General features: G+C 49.9%; 2 protein-coding genes across 2 annotated transcripts in view; both read left to right on the forward strand.

Annotated features, from left to right (window-relative positions):
* Positions 1-4,547, forward strand: part of Slc13a3 (solute carrier family 13 member 3) — a 64,534-nt gene extending 59,987 nt beyond the window's left edge. Inside the window, exons 9-11 of the mRNA XM_036184309.1 lie at positions 501-662; positions 1,045-1,182; positions 2,975-4,547. Of these exons, the coding sequence (XP_036040202.1) occupies positions 501-662; positions 1,045-1,182; positions 2,975-3,151 (477 nt within the window). The 3' untranslated portion in view covers positions 3,152-4,547. The remainder of the gene's footprint in view (positions 1-500; positions 663-1,044; positions 1,183-2,974) is intronic.
* A 1,914-nt stretch (positions 4,548-6,461) lies between these two features.
* Positions 6,462-14,466, forward strand: LOC118581911 (osteoclast stimulatory transmembrane protein). Its single transcript, XM_036184310.1, has 4 exons — positions 6,462-6,573; positions 8,034-8,237; positions 11,918-13,002; positions 14,015-14,466. Exons 1-4 carry the CDS (start codon positions 6,462-6,464, stop codon positions 14,444-14,446), a joined length of 1,833 nt encoding a protein of 610 aa, XP_036040203.1. The 3' UTR covers positions 14,447-14,466.
* The last annotated feature ends 6,229 nt before the right edge of the window (positions 14,467-20,695 follow it).

Here is a 20,695-nt window from a genome sequence, read left to right on the forward strand (position 1 = left end):
CACAACATGAGGAACTATATTAAAGTATCACAGCATTAGGAAGGTTGAGAACCACTGTTCTGGAGTGCATCAAGTTGACAATTAAAACTAACCATTATATATGTTTTTATTATGAATAGTATATGGGATATAATATTTTATATATATATTTATATATATGTATACATATATATATATATGTGTGTGTGTGTGTGTGTGTGCCACTATGTACTAACAATAGTTAATCTTTTATGGAAGGAATAGCAATCATTTTAAGTGGTGACTGTCACTGGAGAAATGAGAATTAGCCGTAAAGATCTATCTGGTTCCCTCCCCCATTCAAGCTGTAACTTTAGGCACTGAACCCAACTGGAACTTGCTTTCTAGCCGAATGGATCATGGGATTGCAGGGGTCTGGGCTATGGCCCGTGGAGCATGTGGCAGAGGAGTTTGCACTAGTGGCTGTCGTCTGTGAAGGGTGGTACTGGGTGGACCGAGACTGAAGGCATGTCTGCCCACAGGAGTCCGGGCTGTCAGCGTGGATCGGTGGGCAGCTACACCCGCTGGAACATGTGCCCCCGGTGCTGGCCGTTCTGCTCATCACTGTGGTCATCGCCTTCTTCACAGAGTTTGCCAGTAACACGGCCACCATTATCATCTTCCTGCCTGTCCTAGCAGAGCTGGTGAGGATCCCCGTGGGGCAGGGTGAAGGGACACCTCTGGCCCAACTCCCCACTTAGAGTCCCCTGCAATGGAGCCTCCCCATGCAGCTCTAAATAAGTTTGTTTGTTTGTTTGTTTTGTTTTTGGGTTTGGGTTGTTTGTTTGTTTGTTTGTTTTTTGCCTGCACCCTGGTAAAACACAGTGTGGCCCTGTCGTCACTGGCCTTAAGAAGGTTCTTCTGTTTCTCTAAGAGTGCGTGTCCTGCGTTTGTGTCTGGCTACATTTCTCTGTGTCTGGCCCTCTCCTCATGTGCCTCTACTGTTCTCTGTCACTCTGACCATCTCTACGCCTTTGACACTCTCTCCAACAGTCTCAGTTTCTAACTGTGACTTCTTTGGGCCAGGCTATCCGGCTGCATGTGCACCCCTTGTACCTGATGATCCCTGGCACAGTCGGCTGCTCCTATGCCTTCATGCTGCCGGTCTCCACACCCCCCAACTCCATTGCCTTCGCCAGTGGACACTTGCTGGTCAAAGACATGGTAAGTGTGGGCCTTCCCGGCAGTGGCCTGGCAAGAGGAGGGCTGAGTGGAGGGCCAGTCTATTCCAGGCCTCTGTTGGATGCTGAAACATCTGAAACCGAAACCTTATTCTTCCTCCTCCTCACCTCCGCCTCTCCATTCTCTTCTTCCTCTATTCTCCTTTTTCTCTGAATTTTTCTTCCTCCTCTTCCTCTGTCCTCAGCCACCACCACCCCATGCATCCTCAGTTCACACAGCTGAGGTCAGCCTACCGAATGAACCAGATATGAGACCCCAACAGGATAAATGGGGAGAGAGGAAGGGCGGGAAGAAGCAGAGGAAAGAAGTAGCTCCAGGCCTCTTTCATAGTTGGGTTTACTCAGTGTAATCTGAATTCCAGCCACTGGGGGGCAGCAGTGCAGGAAGGGTGCTTTCTGTGACTAGAGGCCAACTAACTAGAAGACTACTCCTCATGTGTTAAAAACATGTGAATTTCATAATTGTTAAGTGAAAAAATGATACAAGGTACTGGGAATCGAAAGAGAGTGATGGGATGGGCAAAATGGCCCTTCTGAGAAAATGACTCGCCAGCCTTGCGAGGAGCCACAGTGGGGGTGGAGGGAGATTGTCCAGGCAGAGAGCCCAGCTCCTGCAAATGTCTAAAGTGGGGAAATGGCTTCACTCCATGTCACCAGATCCACAGAGCCAGGGCTTCTGGGTTTGGGTAGATTTTGAGAGGAATGACATTATTAGATGTAGGGTCTGGGTTTCCAGGAAGCAGGCCTGAAACAATTGAGATGTCTTCACTTTGTGACCCTGGCTGGCCTTGAACTTGCAGCTGTCAAAGCAAAAACAGCTCTTACCTCAGTGAGGAGAAGAGATGGTTTCTTCTGGAGCCAAATGTAAGTGAACATGGCCCAGGAACACAGATTTCGGGTACCTCAAATGCATGTTGCAATGTGCAACTTGATGAAGTTTCATAGTGACAGAGCAGAGAAAGCCATAGACCAAGGTGCTGTCTAAATACATTGGTGGAGGCGGCTGGAGAGATGGCTCAGAGGTTAAGAGCACTGGCTGTTCTTCCAGAGGTCCTGAGTTCAGTTCCCAGCAACCACATGGTGGCTAACAACCATCTGTAATGATATCTGGTGCCCTAAGCATGCATGTGGACAGAACACTGTATACATAATAAATAAATAAACCTTAATAAATAAATAAATAAATACGTTGGTGGAAACATTAGCTAGGCAGGATTATAGAAAATCAACTGTAATAGCAGCTCTTGGGAGACAAAGGCAAGTTGTTGGCCATCAGGAGTTGAAGGCCAGCCTCAGCTACATGGTGAATTTGAGGCCAGTCTAGGCTACATGAGACCCTGTCTCATCTCAAGTCTTCTCTTTGAGAAGAATTTCCTTAACTGGACCTCCAGTATGTGTACCTGCATCATGTGTGTCTACATGAGCATGCTGAATATGGGGAGGGGCATAAGCTCAAATGGGACCATTGGGCAAGCTTGCCTTTCTCTGTCTTAAAGTGGAATTGATAACCTTGTTAAAGTGACCTTTGTGGTTAATGGGCATAACCCAAGACCACTCTGTAGCCAGATGCCAGGCAGCTAGAGACCCTCCACGGAGGAGATCACTTGGCCTGGGGGCCAGCCTGGGTCCTGGGAAGTATCTATGTCCTACACTTGTAGCTGGCTCCGGCACTGCCAGCTGTGGGCTGCCATCTGTGGGCTGCCAGCTGTGGACTGAGCCACCGTCTGCTGTCCCCTCTGAGGGCCCGTGCTGCTCTCACACGGTCTTCACTGCAGGTGCGGACCGGCCTCCTGATGAACCTGATGGGCGTCCTGCTGCTTAGCCTGGCCATGAACACCTGGGCACAGAGCATCTTCCAGCTGGGCACCTTCCCAGACTGGGCCAACACCCACTCTGCCAACGTCACCGCCCTGCCACCCGCCTCGACCAACAGCACGCTTCAAATCCTCTGAGTCCTGCTGGGGACTTCCCTTTGGGCTGGGCCTTCCCCCACTGGCTGTTGCCTTCACTTGCTGCTAGGACCCTACAAGCTGATGGAGCAAATCTTTTCTGTAATCTGATAGGAGGCAGCAAGCAAGCAAGGGTGGCCTCCAGGGGTCCACTTGGGCCTCCAGCTCACTGTCTGCAGCACCTTCTCTTTCTTTCTCATGCATTTCAAAGCCTGTCTCCTGGATCTGCTGCCTGAGGAACAGGCTTTTCTCACTGAGCTGGTCTGTGGCCAGGGTGCAGGGAAGGCCACTGGAGCCACAAGGGACTGAAATGGCATTTGTCTTGCACACCTGGGGTTGAGAGCTATCCATGCATGTGGTGGCCACTGGCTTTAGGTCCTTGAAGACAGCACCACTCAGCTGGGGGTGGCATTGTGGCTGCAATGTGGCTGCAAATCTCTAGGCCAGATGTTACAGCTGTTCACTGCAGGCTGGATTCTGCCCATTGCTGTTTAATCATCTCCCCTGTAGACACCCAGAAGCCAGAGGTTGTCCTCCAGGGAATGGAGGACACAGGCCTCTGGAGTCTCTTTGCTGCTTCTCCAGCACCCCCCACCCCACCCCGCCATATACACACCATGGGGGTTTGAGAAACCCCAGCTCACATGTCTACCCAAGATGCTTAGGGCTCTCTTTTCTCATCTTATTCCCTGGGGCCATAACTCCAGGTCAAACCCTGCTGGGCCCCCATTATCCATCAAGGACCCTCCCATGTGTGGCCCTTGTGATGGGCTCTGTGGCTGCAGACCACCAGCTGTTTCTTACCCCCACCACTGGGTTTGGCCTCTCCACTCCCACCTCATGTGGTCACTATGTCTAAATTGCAAAGGCCACAGTCTTCAGGGGTGAGAGAAAAATCTGGAGGTCAGTGGAGGCCTTGAAGAAAACCATGGCAAAAAAGGAAGCATACTGTAATACGTTCTGCAGATGGAGACCCCGAGCTAGCCTGCCAGCAGAGGCTGGAGCCGGGAAGCAGACAATTGCTGTCCTTATTCCTAGCATAAGCTTCTGGCATCCTGTGAATGGAGCAGGGTGGGGACAGCGGGCAACTTGGAACTCCGCTGACACCCAGGGGTGGAGCCCTCACTGCCTTGCCAGGGTGGACTTCCCAGAGATGGACACTTTCTGATAAGGCACAAGTGAGTCAGAGTGCTTTCCCAGAGCTGGAGTGTTGGGGGTGCTGAGCTGGCAGTGGCACTACAAGACTGATCAGCTCAGCCCTCTGGGAACGGATGGTGGTGTCCCTCAGGGGTCAGGGACAGCCCACGCACTGAGAAGCCCATGGCTTTGTGACCACAGGATTCATGATTTCTGATACTGCTGATCAAAAATGCACTCAAATAAAGAATGTTGGTCAATACTGGATATGATGGTTCTTGGCTTTTCAGAATGAAACCCCAGATTGCTGGTCTAGAACTTCTGCAAAACTGACCTCTGACTTCCCTTCCTTCACAGTCTCACCTCTATGCACACTCACACTTCCTCAGCTCTCAGGATGCTGTGCTGTTTGTTTTTGTTTTTTTGGATTTTTGGAGATAGGGTTTCTCTGTGTAATAGTCCTGACTGTCCTGGAACTCCCTCTGTAGACCAGGCTGGCCTCAAACTCAGAGATCCACCTGCCTCTGCCTCCTGGAGTTCTGGAATTTCAGGCATGAGCTACCACTACCTGGAAGATTTATTTTCTTATTTATTCCATGTCTCACCTTGTACAGTATAAACAACAAAAGCCATTCTCTGGCTCCCTAATGTAACTCAGATGTCTGGACCAGGTTCCAGCACGTAGCCAGTGCTCAGTAAGTACTCGATCCATGGACATGCCCTCCATCCGTTCTTCACTCCTCACCGTGGTCCATTCAGCAGGCACTCAGGCTGTGATGTGCTGGTTCAAATGTAGAAGGAGGAACAGGCAGCAGGACAGTAAACATAGGTACAATGACAGTCATCATTTAAATGGCCACATGATGAGCTGACTCAGGTCATGGGTTTCGGGTGGGCTTCTCTGAGGAGGTGGCATTGGGCTGAAGCTGGACACAATGGCTAGATACTCATAGCTCCCTGGAAAGGAGAATGTGGAAGTGGTGGGGACTCTGGAGGAGGATGAACAGCATGGGACAATGACCTCAGGTCCTGGACTATCAACCGGGTCTTGAATGTCCAACTTCTGCCCCTTCTAGGGGCAGCTATCCTCATCTCTGCCAGGACAGGACCCCAGGGTGTCGCTGGTCCCCTTCACTGACTGGCTGTGCATTCTCAGCAGAAGACCCGAGGCAAGAGGACAGGGCACTGACAGAGGCACTGTGGTGTGGGAACAGGGGAGGCTGAGTCACAGGAAATCCACTAGGGCTCACCTGGAGCCTGCCAGGGGTGCCAGAAGTCAGAAAGGACAAACAAGCCAATGCCAGCCCAGTTTGTCATCTACAGCTGCTCAGTAACTCACCCAGCACTGCGCCCCTGGGACTGATTTGCTGGTTCTCTGCCTCTGGGCAGAGCTCTGTGGAGGACCTAGCACCCCATCACCCCCAAGAACATGAGCAAAGGCCCCGTGGCATTGCCGGGGGTGGGTAGCTAAACTGGGATAGCAGGTCACAGAACTTGGCTGCTGCTGGAATGTTCCCGGTGGTCACTAACCCTGTGGGGTCCCTCTTTAGGTGGCTTCCCAGCTCCCAGTCTGGATCTCGGTAAGCAACTGCATTCAGAACAGGAGTTGAGGCTGTCGGCTCTGATGAATGGTCTGGGCCTGTGGTTTGGGCCTGACGAAACTGCAGAGAGGGGAATCTTGGTGGCAGGGCTGTTGCATCTCACTGGAGGGAAGAGAGAAGAAGATGTGTGTTAGGGGTGGGCTCACAGCTGTGGAGACTTGGGGAAATCCCACACCTGAGGAGATGGAGAATGGGGGACCAGAAGGCTGAGAGCAGAAAAATGACAGTTGGGACTGGAAGACCGCGGTCTGCGGCAGACCTCTCACCCAGCCCTTCTTTCCAAACCCTCCTTTCCCTGACTGGACCAGGCCCACTCCTGTTCTGAGGAGCATCTTCTTTGCTCCAAGTCTATTGACCTAAAAGTTAATCTAATCAAAAACACCCCCACAGAAACATCCAGAATAATGTTGAACCGTCATTGGTACCGTGGCTTGGCCAAATTGGCACATACAATCCCATATGCCCCACCAACAGAAACCAGAACACACAGAACCTTCCGTGTGGCCTTTCCAGGTCACTCCTGGGCACAGGGTGGGGAGGAGGAGTGGGGTGAGGAAGGAACAGACCCCGCAGTCATGGCGTGTGGCTCACACTGTCAGAGTGCCCCCCAGCCCACAGCAGTGCCTGCCAAGACTTCCTTCTCCTTCCTTGGCCTCTTCGGGGAGACACTTCTCACCAAACTTCAATGTCAGGACGCCGCCGCCTGTGAATCTGGGCTTCTATCTTTCCTGGGAAACAAAATGCCAAGCTGGGTGTGGTACTGCACACCTGTCACCCTAGGGCTTGGGAAACTGAGGCAGGATGATTAGGAGTTAGGCTTGTCAGGACAGCCTGGGCTACGTAGTGAGCTCCTGAGTCCAGATATAAACAAGCGAAATGGCAGTGACAGCAGCTGGTGTGGGGGTAGACGTAGCAGGCTTTCGTGGATTGCCAGCGTTATTAATTATGAACGCTCAGCCTTAGCTTAGGCCTGTCCCACTAGCTCTCATAACTTATTTTAATGTGTTTCTCTTCATCTATGTTTTGCCTGGGGCTTTTGACTTTTCTTTCATTCTGTATGTCCTACTTTCCTGCTTCCTCCATGTCTGGCTGCCCCCTGGTGTCTCCCTCTCTCTTTCTCACTCATTATTTCTCAAGCCTAGATTCCTCTTCCTACTTATTCTTTCTGCCCGCCAACCCCACCTATCCCTCTACTGCCTAGCTATTGGCCATCCAGGTTTTTATTAGACCAATCAGGTGCCTCAGGCAGGCAAGGTAAAAACAAATGCCACACGTCTTTACATAGTTAAGCAAATGTTCTATCCCACAACAGGTCATACCATAAACACCCCTCTCACCCCAGGCCCCAACTCTGCATACTGTCCTACACTGGCTCTCTGCTTTCCACTCAGCCACCTTCCTGGCCTGTGATGGAATATGACCTCAGGGCCCCACAGTGTGAGCTGGAAGGTCTGTTTCAGTCCCAGTGGTCACTGGCTCTGGCTGTCCTGAGGAGCACTGGCCACAGCACTTTCTGAGGTGATGGAGGTGGTCGACATTTGGCTACCTAACATTTAGGCCATGGCATAAGTGACTCCCCTCAGTACTTAGTTATGAAAAAATAAATATAAATTATCCTGTCATGCTCTTGTATATTTCTTACATGCTAATCAGGTTCATATCTGGGATATATTCAGTGGAACAAATATTTTATTAAAATGGATTTCAGGGCAGGCCCAATGGCCTAGCAGGTAAAGGAGCTTGCTGCCAAGCTTTCTGACCTAAGGACCCACATGGTGGGAGGAGAGAACTAACTCTTCAGATTGTCCTTGGACACATACACACACACACACACACACACACACACACACACACACACACACACACACACAGAAACATTGATAAAATGGTTTTCAGTTTTTATGTCTTTACTAGAAACTTCTATGGCTCCTGCTGGCAACTCCCGTTCTGTTTCTGTTAAGTTGTCTGTGGTAAGACATGTTGTGTGTCCACATTTGTGTGTATATGGGTGCACTAATGTGAACACCTGTAGAGGCCAGAGACAACCCCCAGCAGCTGTCCCCCTGACCGCACTGAGCTTCAAGACACAGTTCATCCAGGGTAGCCAGCCAGCAAGCTCCAGGAAGCCCCTGTTTCCACCTCCCCAGGTTGGACTGTGAGTGCCCACGACCCCGCTGCCCCACCCCTGCCCTGGATTCTGGGGCTAGGACTCAGTCCTCCTGCTTGCACTGAAAATACCATCTCCACAGCCTGCTGGGAAGATTTTAGCCACCTGTGTGTTCTCAGCCATATGCACTACAGCCGCCTTCTCACCGCTATGCTGACAAGCACAGGGACACAGGGGCTGGGAGGTGAGTGGCCCTGGGAACAGCTGAAGACGCCCTACTTCCTCTTTGTCTCGTGGCTCTGATTCCTACAGATTCAATTCCCACCCCCAGCCCAGCCCTGTTGACTGTGGTGACTCAAGGCCCTCCGGATGCCGTGGGCCTTGAGGCCAGGCCAGACTTGCCTGAGTAGAGGTGACTATGCACACATACCAAAAGAACCCCCAAATATCTCCTGCCCCTTGCTCCCCAGACCATGTGATCCACTCTCCTTCGGCCACCTGAGGCTTCCCCCAAATGGCCTCACTACAGAGCTGGGCAAAGGCTGGCCGTGGTTTATGGGATGCAGTCCCAAACTCTGATGAGACCCAAGCTGAGGGATGGGGATGGGGACATGGAGGACATTTGGCCTGAGCAGTCAAGTCTGAGCAGCCTGGACCCCACTCAGGCAAGGCTAGAATCCAGAGGGAAGGGTTTATGCCATGAACATTTATGTACTACCTGCTGAATAATTTGTGTGCATTTCCCAATATGCTGTCTCAAGGCTATGGTCAGGTTTTTGTGTGCATTTCCAAGCCCATGGAGCAGGTGCTTTGTTTTTATGTAGCAGAGGATGCCGAGACTTCAGAGAGGAACAGCGTCTAGCTCAAGGTCACACAGCACACTGCACTTGATTTTGATCTGTTGCCTCTACAAAGAGGCCAGCTGATTAGCTCCTGCAGCCCACTAGACAGCAGAGGACCCAAGTCTCCTATAAGACTGACCAGAAAAATAAAATAGTATTAATGTCTTTCTGACCCCGCTCTCGTGTGTGTGTGTGTGTGTGTGTGTGTGTGTGTGTGTGTGTGTGTGTGTTCCCTCTCTCCCCCCCCCCTCCTGCCTTCCCTGTTTCCTACTATTTCCTTCTTTCCTTGATTTAAAAGCTTGTTCATTTTGGCATCAAAGTGTGAGTGTCCCATTGCGATACCCGGTACCTAGGCAACAGGATGTGAACTCTGAGAGAGTAGTAGCCCCATAAGGCCTGAGGATTGGCTGCTTCTGGGCTCTACTGTGTGTCAAGACTTGTCTCAGGGCTGGATGGGGAGCTGGTGCCTGTGAAGGCTCCTGGCTTCCTGGAAGGGCTCATGGCTGGCCCTCTGAGGGTCTGGTTGCAGGGATCTCCTTCAATTATGTACTATGTGAAGTCACTTCCCTATCAGGCCTTAGCCTGTGGCCCAGCAGGATATCCTTATAAGGGAAGATGGCTGGTAGTGTCCCTTGCAGGGTGCGGGGAGTGACATCCCATGACGGAAGAGGCCTCTTGGGGACAGAGGTGTAGACAGTGATGGGAACTATGCTGGGGAGAGTTCTCTGCATGCCAGCTGGGAATGAGCTTCTTGAAGGGCCTGGAGTTACACTTTCTGGGCGATCACCACAGGGACATGTGCAGCTATGGACATCTACTATTTTCAATTCAGTCTGCTTTTATTATTCCCTTTCCATGGCTGTACATGGTGGCTAAGAACAGCATAGTGTGGCCTTAGCAAAGGTCCTTGTGGACTTTTGTCCCCAGAGTCAGGGATTGGATTCTCCTGGTGGGGGGTGGGGGATGGGGGGGGGGGCTTAACCATGGGAGAAGAGACAGGGAAGTCGAGTGGAGTTCTTAGTCTAGTGTCACTGTTAATGAGCTGCATGGTTTCTCTGAACCTCAGTTTCTTCCTCTGTGAAATGGGCTAATTCTACCTTCCTCAAGATCACAGGCAATGCTTGGAAAATATGTTTCCTCCCACCCCTGGTTGTTCCTGACTGCCTTTCAGGAGAGGATGAGGCAGCTGGCCCAGCCCCCAGGAGGTGGGCCTCTGAAGGGCAGGATGAGGCAGCCAGGAGGGTTTATTGAAAGGAAGAAGCAGAAACGACAGGACTCTCTGGTCCCCGCACTTCCTCTCAACCTGCCGTGACTGCCGCAGCAGCTGCCTGAACACAGCTCTCAAAGACCATGAGGGACAACAGAGGAGCCATGGAACACCTCCTCAGGTTGGGGTACGTTTGGGGAGTGGGACACAAGAAAAGTCAGCAGTCCCCTGCAATGGGCGTGAGCTCCAGTCTCAAGCCTTCCCCTTGCCTGCCGGCCTCACCTTTCTGGACTCGGGTTCCTCCTGGTAGAATGGAAATAATAGCAATGGCTGTAAGGCTGTGTGGGAACAGAATGAGGGAGTGTGCAGAGGATGCGGCTCAGAGAGAATGTGTGTCACCCCTGCTGTTGGGAATATCCTGCTGAGTGCCTTGAGACATGGCTTCCAGTTCTTAAAAGCATTTGTGTTCCTCGATATTATTTCAGTTCCCCGTTTCCAAACTAACCATGCTGTGTGTAGAGTAGTGTGCAGTCCCTCAGTGTCCTCAGGGACCAGGAAGGGGGTACAGGTGTTGAAGACTCCCGGGTGTGCAGCAATGACAAGCACCTGTAGGGGGCGCCCTCTGACGCGCAGCCCTGGAGGCCTTGGATGTCTAGCTCCATCCAGCAAAGACGGCAGTGAGAAGCCAGATGTCCATGTTTCATTTTGACCCCTGAGTCCAGCTGTGGTGTGTCCTCCCTCCTGCTGTCATTAGTGTGAGCACCAAGGAGGTCAGAGTTGGTGTGCTTCCCTTACGTGTCTCCAACGCTGAGCTCATGGTAATTGCTGAAAACTATTCACTGAGAGCCGGAGAGACAGCCCACTCAATGAAGTGGCCACTGCAAAAGCTCAAGGACCTGATTTCAATGCCCAGAACTCATGTGAGAAAGCGTGAGTGTGAGAGAAGACACCTGCAATCCCAGCACTGGGAGGTGGAGACAGCTCCCAGGGGCTTGCTGGCCAGCCAGTTTAGGTAACTTGGTGAGCACCGGGCCATTGAGAGACCCTGTCTCAGGAAAATGTGATGGGCCTGTGAGAAATCTCAGTCAGTGAAAGTGCCTGACACTAAGCTGGGAGACCCAAGTTCAGTCCTTAAAACCCATGCAATGGAAGGGGAGAAGAGATCCTGGAAGTAAGTCATTCTGTGACTCACACACACACACACACACACACACACAGGCATGCAATCACCCATACACACACACAAGCACGTGTGTACACACACATGTGCACACCCACACATTCACAGAGGCATGCAAGCACCTACACACAAAATTAAAATGTAATTAAAAAATCGAGATGCAGAATGAATGATGTTGACACGCATGTTGACATGCAGGCGCAAATTTACACAATAAATAAAAAAAATAAGGAAATGTCATTTTGATGACTAATATAAGTCTGGTTGAAAAGAAAAGGTCCCTAAGAGGTCGACTGGGCCACCTCCTTGCCTGTAAATGACGAGGGGACACTGAGATCTGTAAAGAAGAGTATGATTGGGACCACCAGTGAGCCACACCGACTGTGGGGGGCGAGGGAGAGTGGAATTGCCGCCCCTCGTTCTCTCCTTTTACTACATTCTCTCTTTCAACCACGCTTCTTCTCCCTCCACTACTTACCCGCGGCTCTGAGAACCCGAGACCCGAGGCCTCAGTCCAGACACCTAGTCCACATCCTCAAGTATTGCTGGGACTTTAGGCTGTTGACTGACAGCCCTGTAGACTTCCTGGGGAGGGCTTCTGATTGGTTCCGCTTGTGTTACCCCCACCCCCATAGACAGAAAGCCTCTGATTGGTCTCTCTGGATAGAGTCAGTGCCTGTCCCTGTGCTTCTAAGAGTGGAGTCTATTAGCAGCCTGGCTGGCGGGACAGACGACCCCACACCCTCCTGACACGGGGCTCCTCTATTTCCTTGTGTGCAGGTGGAAGTTCTGGCGCTTGGGAATCCGCAAGGCACTTGTCCCACTGCAGAGGGCCTGGAAAGCCTTCTCCCAGCCTGTCCCAGCCAGCTGCGGTGAACTGCTGATTCAGCTGCTCCTGTGTGTTTCCCTGGCCAGTGTCACCGCAGGCTTGGTTCATCACTGGCTGATCTCTTCGCAGCTTTATCCTCGGGGACCCCCTGTCCTGGTGACCATTGTCTGCGGTCTCCTGGTCTTCCTAAGCCTGGGCCTGGTGCCCCCGATACGCTGCCTATTTGCACTCAGTGTGCCGACCCTGGGCTCTGAGCAGGGCCGCCGGCTGCTCCAGTCCTACAGTGTAGCCAACCTGGCTGTCGCTGTGGTGCCAAATGTCTTAGCCAATGTGGGTGCCGCTGGGCGAGTGCTGAGCTGTGTTACTGAGGGCTCCTTGGAGAGTCTGCTTAACACCACTTCCCAGCTGCACCTGGCATCCCAGGCACTGGGCCCAGTCAGCCAAGCCGGTGGCCGGAGCCTGGCATTTGAGACACGGGGCAACGGTTCAGTCTTCCGCCTTCACATGCATACGGTCACTCAGCAGATCCTGGAGGACTTCTCTGGCCTGGAGTTCCTGGCTCGGGCAGCACTGGGGGTTCAGCGAGCAGTCACCGGGCTGTTTATGCTGGGCCTCCTGGGCGAGTCTGCCCGGTACCTTCACCGCTACCTCACTGACCTGCGCTTCGACAACATCTATGCCACTCGGCAGCTGGTTCAGCAGCTGACCCAGGCTGGTGCCACACATCTGCTGGCCTCTCCACCTCCCTGGCTGCTGCAATCGGCCCAGGCAAAGCTGTCGCATGGGGAGCTGCTGGGCTGTCTCCTAAGGCTGGGGCTCCTGGTGCTGCTCCTAGGGGTTACAGCTGTGACAGTGGCCACGGACTATGGGGCCTTCCTCCTGGCACAGGCAGCTGTGGCCTGGGCTCAGAAGTTGCCCACTGTCCCCATGACACTCACAGTGAAGTATGACGTAAGTGCACGGAGGGGATCGTTCTCAAAAATTCAGGCGGGAGGGGGTCTGTTTGTTTCTCTGAGTCATCATCCTTGGATACTCCTAGGTGTCATAGCCATGATAAGGAGACGTGGAAAGAGGAAAGCAGAGAATAAATCACAGGGAAGGCTGGGCAGGGTACAGCCCCCAGGTACCCCCAGTGTCTGTTCCCACTCCAGCTGGGCCCGCCTCCCTTCTCACCTCCTTCCAACAAGGCCTTTGTGTTGTAGACCCATCAATGAATCGAATTATTGATTGGTACAGAGCCCCATGATCTGGTCCTCCCTGAAAACACCTTCATAGACACACCCACTCTGTACCTTGCTGGCAATCCCATCAAACTGACTAGACCATCACAACACCCAAAGCATTGATGGGTGGGGCTGTTCCTGCTTCTTTTTTTTTTTAAAAGACAGAGTTTTGCTGGGTGGTGGTGGCGCACACCTTTAATCCCAGCACTCAGGAGGCAGAGGTAGGTGGATCTCTGTGAGTTTGAGGCCAGCCTGGTCTGCAAAGTGAGTTTCAGGATAGGCTCCAAAGATACACAGAGTAACCTTGTCTCCTCTCAGAAAAACAAAACGAGAGAGAGAGAGAGAGAGAGAGAGAGAGAGAGAGAGAGAGAGATTCACTATTTAGTCTCGGGTGACCTGGAACTCAGTAATGCAGAACAGGCTGGTCTTGAATTCATAGAGAGCCACCTGCCTCTACCTCCTGAGTGCTGAGATTAAAAGCGGGCACCCCCACTCCTGGTACACCCAGTGATTGGGTGGAACCCAGGGCTTCCTACATGCTAGTAATTGATACACCCCAGCTTTAGTTTTCTCTAAAATACTTTGCTCAAAGATAGTAAGAATAACAGAGGTAACATTGGTGTGGTGCCGGTTTGCTGGCTACCCAGTCACAGCTGCCCCTCCCTCAGCCCATTCTGTAGGTGGCAGGGATAGGGAACGGCCTGGTGGCACCTCTAACTCCATCCTTTTCTGTTTTGAAGGCCTCCTATAAACTCCTAGACTTCGTCCACTTCATCCTCAACCAGCCTCCGGTGGAGAACGTGTTTGCCTCGGCAGAGCGCTCCTTCCAGTGGGAGCTGTTCTCCCTGCCCCACGACTGCCACCTGCCTCAGGCTCAGCCGCCCCGAGTCACTGCCGCGCTGGCCGCCGGCGCCCTGCAGCTGCTGGCCGGTGCCACCTTAGTGCTGCAGACCTACGCTTGGCGCCTGCGGCATGCCATCGCCGCCTCCTTCTTCCCGGCCCAGGAAGCCAGGAGGGTTAGCCACTTGAAGGGCCGGCTTCAGAGAAGACACAACCGGAGTGACCTCCTGGACAGACATGCCTGCACCATGGGCACCTGGGAACCCAGGGAGCTAGTGCAAGGGACGAGAGCTCCGGAGTCACAGGGACCTCCCTCTTTGGCCTCCGTGTGACCTTGGGTAGGTCACTGCACAACTCGGAGCCTCGCGCATGGCAACAGTGATCTGCTTTTCATGTGGGATGTGCGAAAATCACGTCGAGTGGAAGGCCTGGAAGAGGGAAGGCGTCTGCGCAGTAAAGAGGCTTGGAAGGAAGTCTGGGAGGACCAGGACAGCTCAGTTCCTTCCCGCTAGATGCAGAAATGGCCTGGTAGCATCCATGTGGAGATTCTGTCTGTGGATTTACCTCAGCACTCCTCTGACTTAGAAGCCTCTGAATCCTCAGAATTTACAGTAATCAAAAGTTTGAGTTGATAAATGAGTATATTTATTAAATATAAGAGTAAATAGTTTTGCTGTTTCCTGTTCCTTCGTGGCCTTTCTGTCTAGTCTTACCAAGTTTAGTAAATAAAAATACAAGATGCTTTGTGGTGATATAGTCTGTACCCTAGTAAAATCTGCCTGAAGAGCAGAGATCAGAACAAGCCACTAGATTAAACACAGAGCCAGGCAGTGGTGGCACACACCTTTAATCCTAGCACTCGGGAGGCAGAGATCCATCTAGATCAAAGCCACCCTGGACTACATGAGATTGACTCTGTCTAGGAGAGAAAACAGAGCCAGGCAGTGGTGGCACACACCTTTAATCCTAGCACTCAGGAGGCAGAGATCCATCTAGATCAAAGCCACCCTGGACTACATGAGATTGACTCTGTCTAGGAGAGAAAACAGAGCCAGGCAGTGGTGGCACACACCTTTAATCCCAGTACTAGGAAGGAAGTGATGGCTGAGTGAAGAAAGGTATATAAGGCGTAAGGAGACAGGAACTAAAGGCTTTTCAGCTGGACCCTTTTGACTGAGGACTTAGAGACATTCATTCAGAGAAGCTGGAGAGGTGAGACATGGCAGTGACTTGTTCCTTTGTCTCTCTGATCTCTCAGCATTTGCCCCAATATCTAGCTCTGGGTTTTTTATTTTAAGGCCTATTAGAAATTCGTTCAACAATGCTTTGCTCAATTTTGAATTTCAGAGAAGGGACACATTTGTTTAGTATCTGGTGACACTTGGCAATGAACCTGGCCTCTGGTTAGCCATGTGTGGCCTTGAGTTCCCCATAGTAAAACAGCAACAATAATAATAAATTGACACATTTCAAGTGAGAATCAAGTGTTCTGAGTTGGCTCTGTGGAGAGGGAGAGTGTGAGAAAAGCAGGATGGGAAACATAAGGAGAAGTAGCCTTGAAGCCTGTATATTGTGAAAACACAAGGCTCACATTTATCTTCACAGCATCAGTATCATAATATATACACAGGTGATGAACCACATCACTATGACTGTGCCTACAACAGATTCTTTAGCATCCAGTGGTCTAAGAGAGAATGGCCCCATAGGCTCATATATTTGAATGTTTGGTCCCTAGTTGGTGGAACTGTTTGGGAAGGATTAGGAGGTGTGGCCTTTGTCGAAGGAGGTGTGTTACTGGGAGTAGACTTTTAGGTATCAAAAGACTCAGATCATTCCCAGTTAGCTCTCTCTGCTTCATGCTTGTAGATGAAGCTGTGAGCTCTCAGCTCCGGCTCCAGCACCATGCCTGCTGCCTGCTGCCGTGCTCCCCACCATGATGGTCATGGACCCTAACCCTTATTAAATGGCCTTGGTCAAGGTGTTTTATCACAGCAATAGGAAAGTAAGTATGATGGCATCATTTCTTTTCTTTCCTTTTTCTTTGTTTATTTTGTCTTGGAATAGGGTCTCATGTAGTCCAGGCTGCCCTCAAACTCACCATGTAGGCAAAGATAACCTTGAACTTCCTGATCCTCCTGCTTCCACCTTCCACATGCAAGAATTACAGCTAGCCCAGAACACACAGCAGAGAAAGGGAGAGCCAGCCTCAATCAAGGGGAAGGGGAAGACCAAGGCCACACGCGTACTGTGCCCTGCATCTTCCCAGAGGTGCACATAGGATCATGTGTGTGCATGTGTGTGTGCGCACACACATATATACACAAACCTCACACACAGGAAAAAGAAAAGAGAAGGAAGGAAGGAGGTAAGGAAGAAAGGGGGAAGTTTAGATATTTTCCTTTCAGGTATAGACTCAGATTATTATATTTAATATAATTTCTGTGAATTAAGTACATCCAACAGTATTAAAAATGAAAAGGAGAATAAGTTCAGACTAAATAAATAGACTTGTGGTTGCCAGCCTGAGTTCCACAGGACAACTAAGCTGGGAAAGAGCAATTGAGGGTGTCTTTCACTGGCCACTAACCTATCCATGGAGGCCTAGCTACAGGAATCCCTGAAGACCCGCCTCCTGACACCATTACTTGAGGAGCTAGGATAGCTGAATTTGGGTCACACCGACTTACAATGTCTAGACAGTTCTGTGGGAAGCAGAGGGACACTTTGGGACAACATGAGCTCTATTTCAAACTCCCTCATGGTGGAAGAATTGAACCAACTCTCCTGTGGTGATACTGTGTTCCCGAAAATATTGTGCACCCTAATAAACTTATCTGGGGTCAGAGAACAGAACAGCCACTAGATATAGAGGCCAGAAAATGGTGGCACACACCTTTAATCCTAGCCTTCTGGAGGCCGAAGCAGCCAGGCATGGTGACTCACGCCTTTAATCCCAGGAAGTGATGGCAGAAAGCACAAAGGTATATAAGGCGTGAGGACCAGGAACTAGCTGGTTAAGCTTTTAGGCTTTTGAACAGCACAGTTCAACTGAGAGGCATCCAGTCTGAGGAAATAGTCTCAGCTGAGGAATTGGCAAGGAGAGGAAGCTGTGGCTTGTTCTGCTTCTCTGATCTTCTAGCATTGACCCCAATACCTGGCTCCGGGTTTGTTTTTATTAATAAGACCTTTTAAGATTCATGCTACACTCCCCTGAGGTTGACCCCTGCCCTCCACATGTTTACTATGGCACATGCGTGCACGCACACGCACACACATGCACACACACACACACACACACACACACACACACACACACACGGTAAATAAATGCATTGCATTCCTGAACTCACAGCAGTTATGGTTGCCTATACAAAATAAGCCTATCAACTTTCTGGAATGGACTGGGGAGGGGCACACAAGGCATCACTCCTAGTGGAGGAGCTATTAGCAGCCAATGGCTACTGGGGTGGGCGGGTCCTTTTTTTTCAGGTGTTTGGCTCCTGGGGGTTTGCCTACACTCCAGTGGATGGCCCCACACTGTGCACTTACTGGCAGCACTAATTGGATTTGTAATACATTGCATATATCCATGAAATTCCCAAAGAATAAATCAGAATATTATAACAAATAAATAAATGGACTACAGCAGGACTGGGCACAGACATCCCGAATGTCGATCGAATGACTAAGTGGGTATGGTGAATGGAGACTTGCCTTCCTCCTAACACAGAACCTCTCACACAGATCTGGCTCCTGTCTTAGCAAATCTGAAGTGTAGACTGGCTCACAGGAGCTCCTTGTTTGCCGGTAACAGGAAAGTATCTCTGGGTGACTGAAAGGGCAAGCTGTAGATGTTGGGAAGGTCCAGAATCAGCAGAGCCCTGGAGATCCAAGAGCAGGGATCATGGGCAGGCTTTACAGCACCCATGCCAGAATGAATCAGTCTCCCATTCTTCTCAGGGTTCAAGTTCAGATTCACGACATAGACCTTGGCTAGGAAAAAGACGGGCATCACTTTATAGATGGTCTTGACAGATTTACAGGTTGGGCAAAGCTCTCTCTAGTGGGTTCTTCTCATACAATGGAAATCGGCATTCTTGAGTAAAGGTTGGGGTAGTCCTCAATGGACAAGTATTATCAGAACAAGGTGCGAGTTTCATGTGGCTAGGAAAAGAAAAAATCCCCACAAATTACTTGACCCACATTAACAGCAGCTGGATAAATTGTCTGAAGTATCAGGAAGAGTTAGAGCCTTCCTCGGGCTTGGGCTCGGGCTCAGGCTCGTGCTGGCTGTCATCAGGCCTTCTTGACTAAGCCCTCTCAGCTACTGAGACTTCACACAGAGGCCTTCCTAGCCAATGAAGTTCATGAGCAGCCTCCCCGGAAAGTTGGCAGGGAAGTCTGCCATCTAGTGGTCAGTGTGGGAAACTGCATCACTCCGTCACTGTTCAGTTCCTAATCCCCGGGGAGGCAGAGACAGGCGATCCTAAATTGAAGGTGAGCCCTGGCTGCAGTGAAACTCTGCCTCAAAATTAAAACACAACATTTTGAGAATGTTGCTACATACCTTTATACACAGGTTCAATTATTTCTTTAAGATTCTCCTGAATTGTTAGATAAAAGGAATGTGACCTCCAATTTGGGTGCAGAATGTGTTCCAGAAATGTGACAGGAACCACCACCCTACTCAGCCTGACAAGGAACATTTTCCCAATTCTGTGACCAAATTGATTTATTTTTATCCTTACCGAGCTAGTTTGCCAAAAATGTATGTAATTTAAAAATATTTTTTCACTTCCTTGACCCATAGTGTGATCAGCCATTTTATATATACATGTGTGTGTGTGTGTGTGTGTGTGTGTGTGTGTGTGTATTCACACACGTATATGGCTAATTTCTAATTCATTTCCAAATCTTCTCATTTTCTTGTTCATAACTTACTCCGCCTTTTAAAAATAATTAAGATACTAATTTTAAATGGTTTCTAAAAGCATTTTTAATAAATTGACACATTTTTACATTTACTACATATAGACACAAACAGTATTTCCCCCATGCATTTGCTTTTGAAATTCATCTTTCCCCAAAAACATTCTGGTTTTCTTTTTCTAAAAAAAATCTTTATTTATTTGCTTGGTATGTATATGTGTACACATGCCACTGTGAGAAGGTCAGGGCACACCTGTGGAGCTCAGAAGACAACTTTCAGGAGCCAGTTCTCTCCTTCCACCATGTGGGTCCCTAGGATCTAAGATCATCAGGCTTGTTGGCAGTGCCTTTACCCACTGAACCATCTCCAAGGCCCACCATGTTCTTTATTGCTCCATAACAAACTATCCTCAAAACTTGGTGGCTTAAAATGATGACATTGGTTGTTTCATTTTTGCCATACGTTTACTGGCATTGCCTGTACAGCTCTGCTTCACACAATTCTCCATGCAGCTGAGACTGCACACAGTGCTCAAGATGGCTCACTCCGTGAGTCTGAAGTCATGACAAGGATGCCTGGAAGGTGAGGCATGGCTCGGTTGCTGGGAAGGATTCGCCTGTTTCTCCACGTTGCCTCTCTGCTTCTTTTGATTTCCGGTTGGTCTCTGGTAGCTAGGTCATTAAAGTCTTGCACAGGCTCTAGGAACATTGAAGACAAACCTGACTGCCAGCATGTCACAGGTTGGTTTTTAAAACTGGTGGTGTCCCTTCTGATGCCCCCTTTGTTTAAAATCACAACACAGCCGCATTCAATGTAGGAGCCAATATTCAAGCATTGAATCCCTAGAAGGCTGGCTCACTCCCAGCCTCCGAACCTTGGTGTTCCCTTTAGTATTAATGATAACAGATAACTGTGTCAGAAACCTCCAGGCCCTCCAGTGAGCAAAACATATTACATAGCTTTACTCTTTTAATATGTATCCGTATATATAATTTGTCCCCATGGACGAAGGTCTAGTTTCTATATTTCTTGCATTATATATAATTGGTGCTGTTAAACTATATTGTTAAGGGACAGGAGAGAAGGCTAATGGCTCTTCCAGAGGACCAGAGTTTAATTCTTGCACCCACAAGATACCCTCTTCTGGCCTCCTCAAGCACCAGTCACGACACACAAGTGATGGAGAGACATACATGCAGGCAATATACCCATACATATAAAATGAAACAGTTGAAAAAAAGCATACTGGTAAGATATTTTGTCGTTAATTATTGTGATTTCCCCTTCTGTAAAATTGGCAGAAACGTATGCACCTGTTGAGAAACTCAAACAGCTAGAAGTGAGCAGTACGGCTATTGCTTTAAGACATTTAGAGATGGTGTGATTCATCTTTAATTATTAGGTGTTTTCTGTAATTTTGGGAAGCTCGCCATTATTTTTTCATTCTGAGAGAATCCTTTAATCGTTATTGTTTTCTTAATACACTGTTGAAATTTCTTTCCAGGTCTGTAATTTTTCTTACTCACAGTTCCCAACCCATTGATTAAACCCAAGCGCCTGAGGGGAAATCGGCTGGGCGGAGGCCGCAGCACCTTGTGGGAAATGTAGTCCCCGACAGTCTGCAGGAGTCTTTCTCCAAACCGTGGGA

This window comes from Onychomys torridus, chromosome 4, assembly GCF_903995425.1.
Source record: "Onychomys torridus chromosome 4, mOncTor1.1, whole genome shotgun sequence".
NCBI classification, from domain to species: domain Eukaryota; kingdom Metazoa; phylum Chordata; class Mammalia; order Rodentia; family Cricetidae; genus Onychomys; species Onychomys torridus.

What these genes read in the sequence shown, in the direction of transcription:
- LOC118581911 (XM_036184310.1), top strand. Translation starts at nt 6,462, where the DNA reads ATGGCGTGTGGCTCACACTGTCAGAGTGCCCCCCAGCCCACAGCAGTG. An exon ending in ACTTCTCACCAAACTTCAAT is followed by an intron (nt 6,574 to 8,033) that starts GTCAGGACGCCG and finishes CCACCTCCCCAG; the next exon opens with GTTGGACTGTGAGTGCCCAC. An exon ending in AGGGACACAGGGGCTGGGAG is followed by an intron (nt 8,238 to 11,917) that starts GTGAGTGGCCCT and finishes TGTGCTTCTAAG; the next exon opens with AGTGGAGTCTATTAGCAGCC.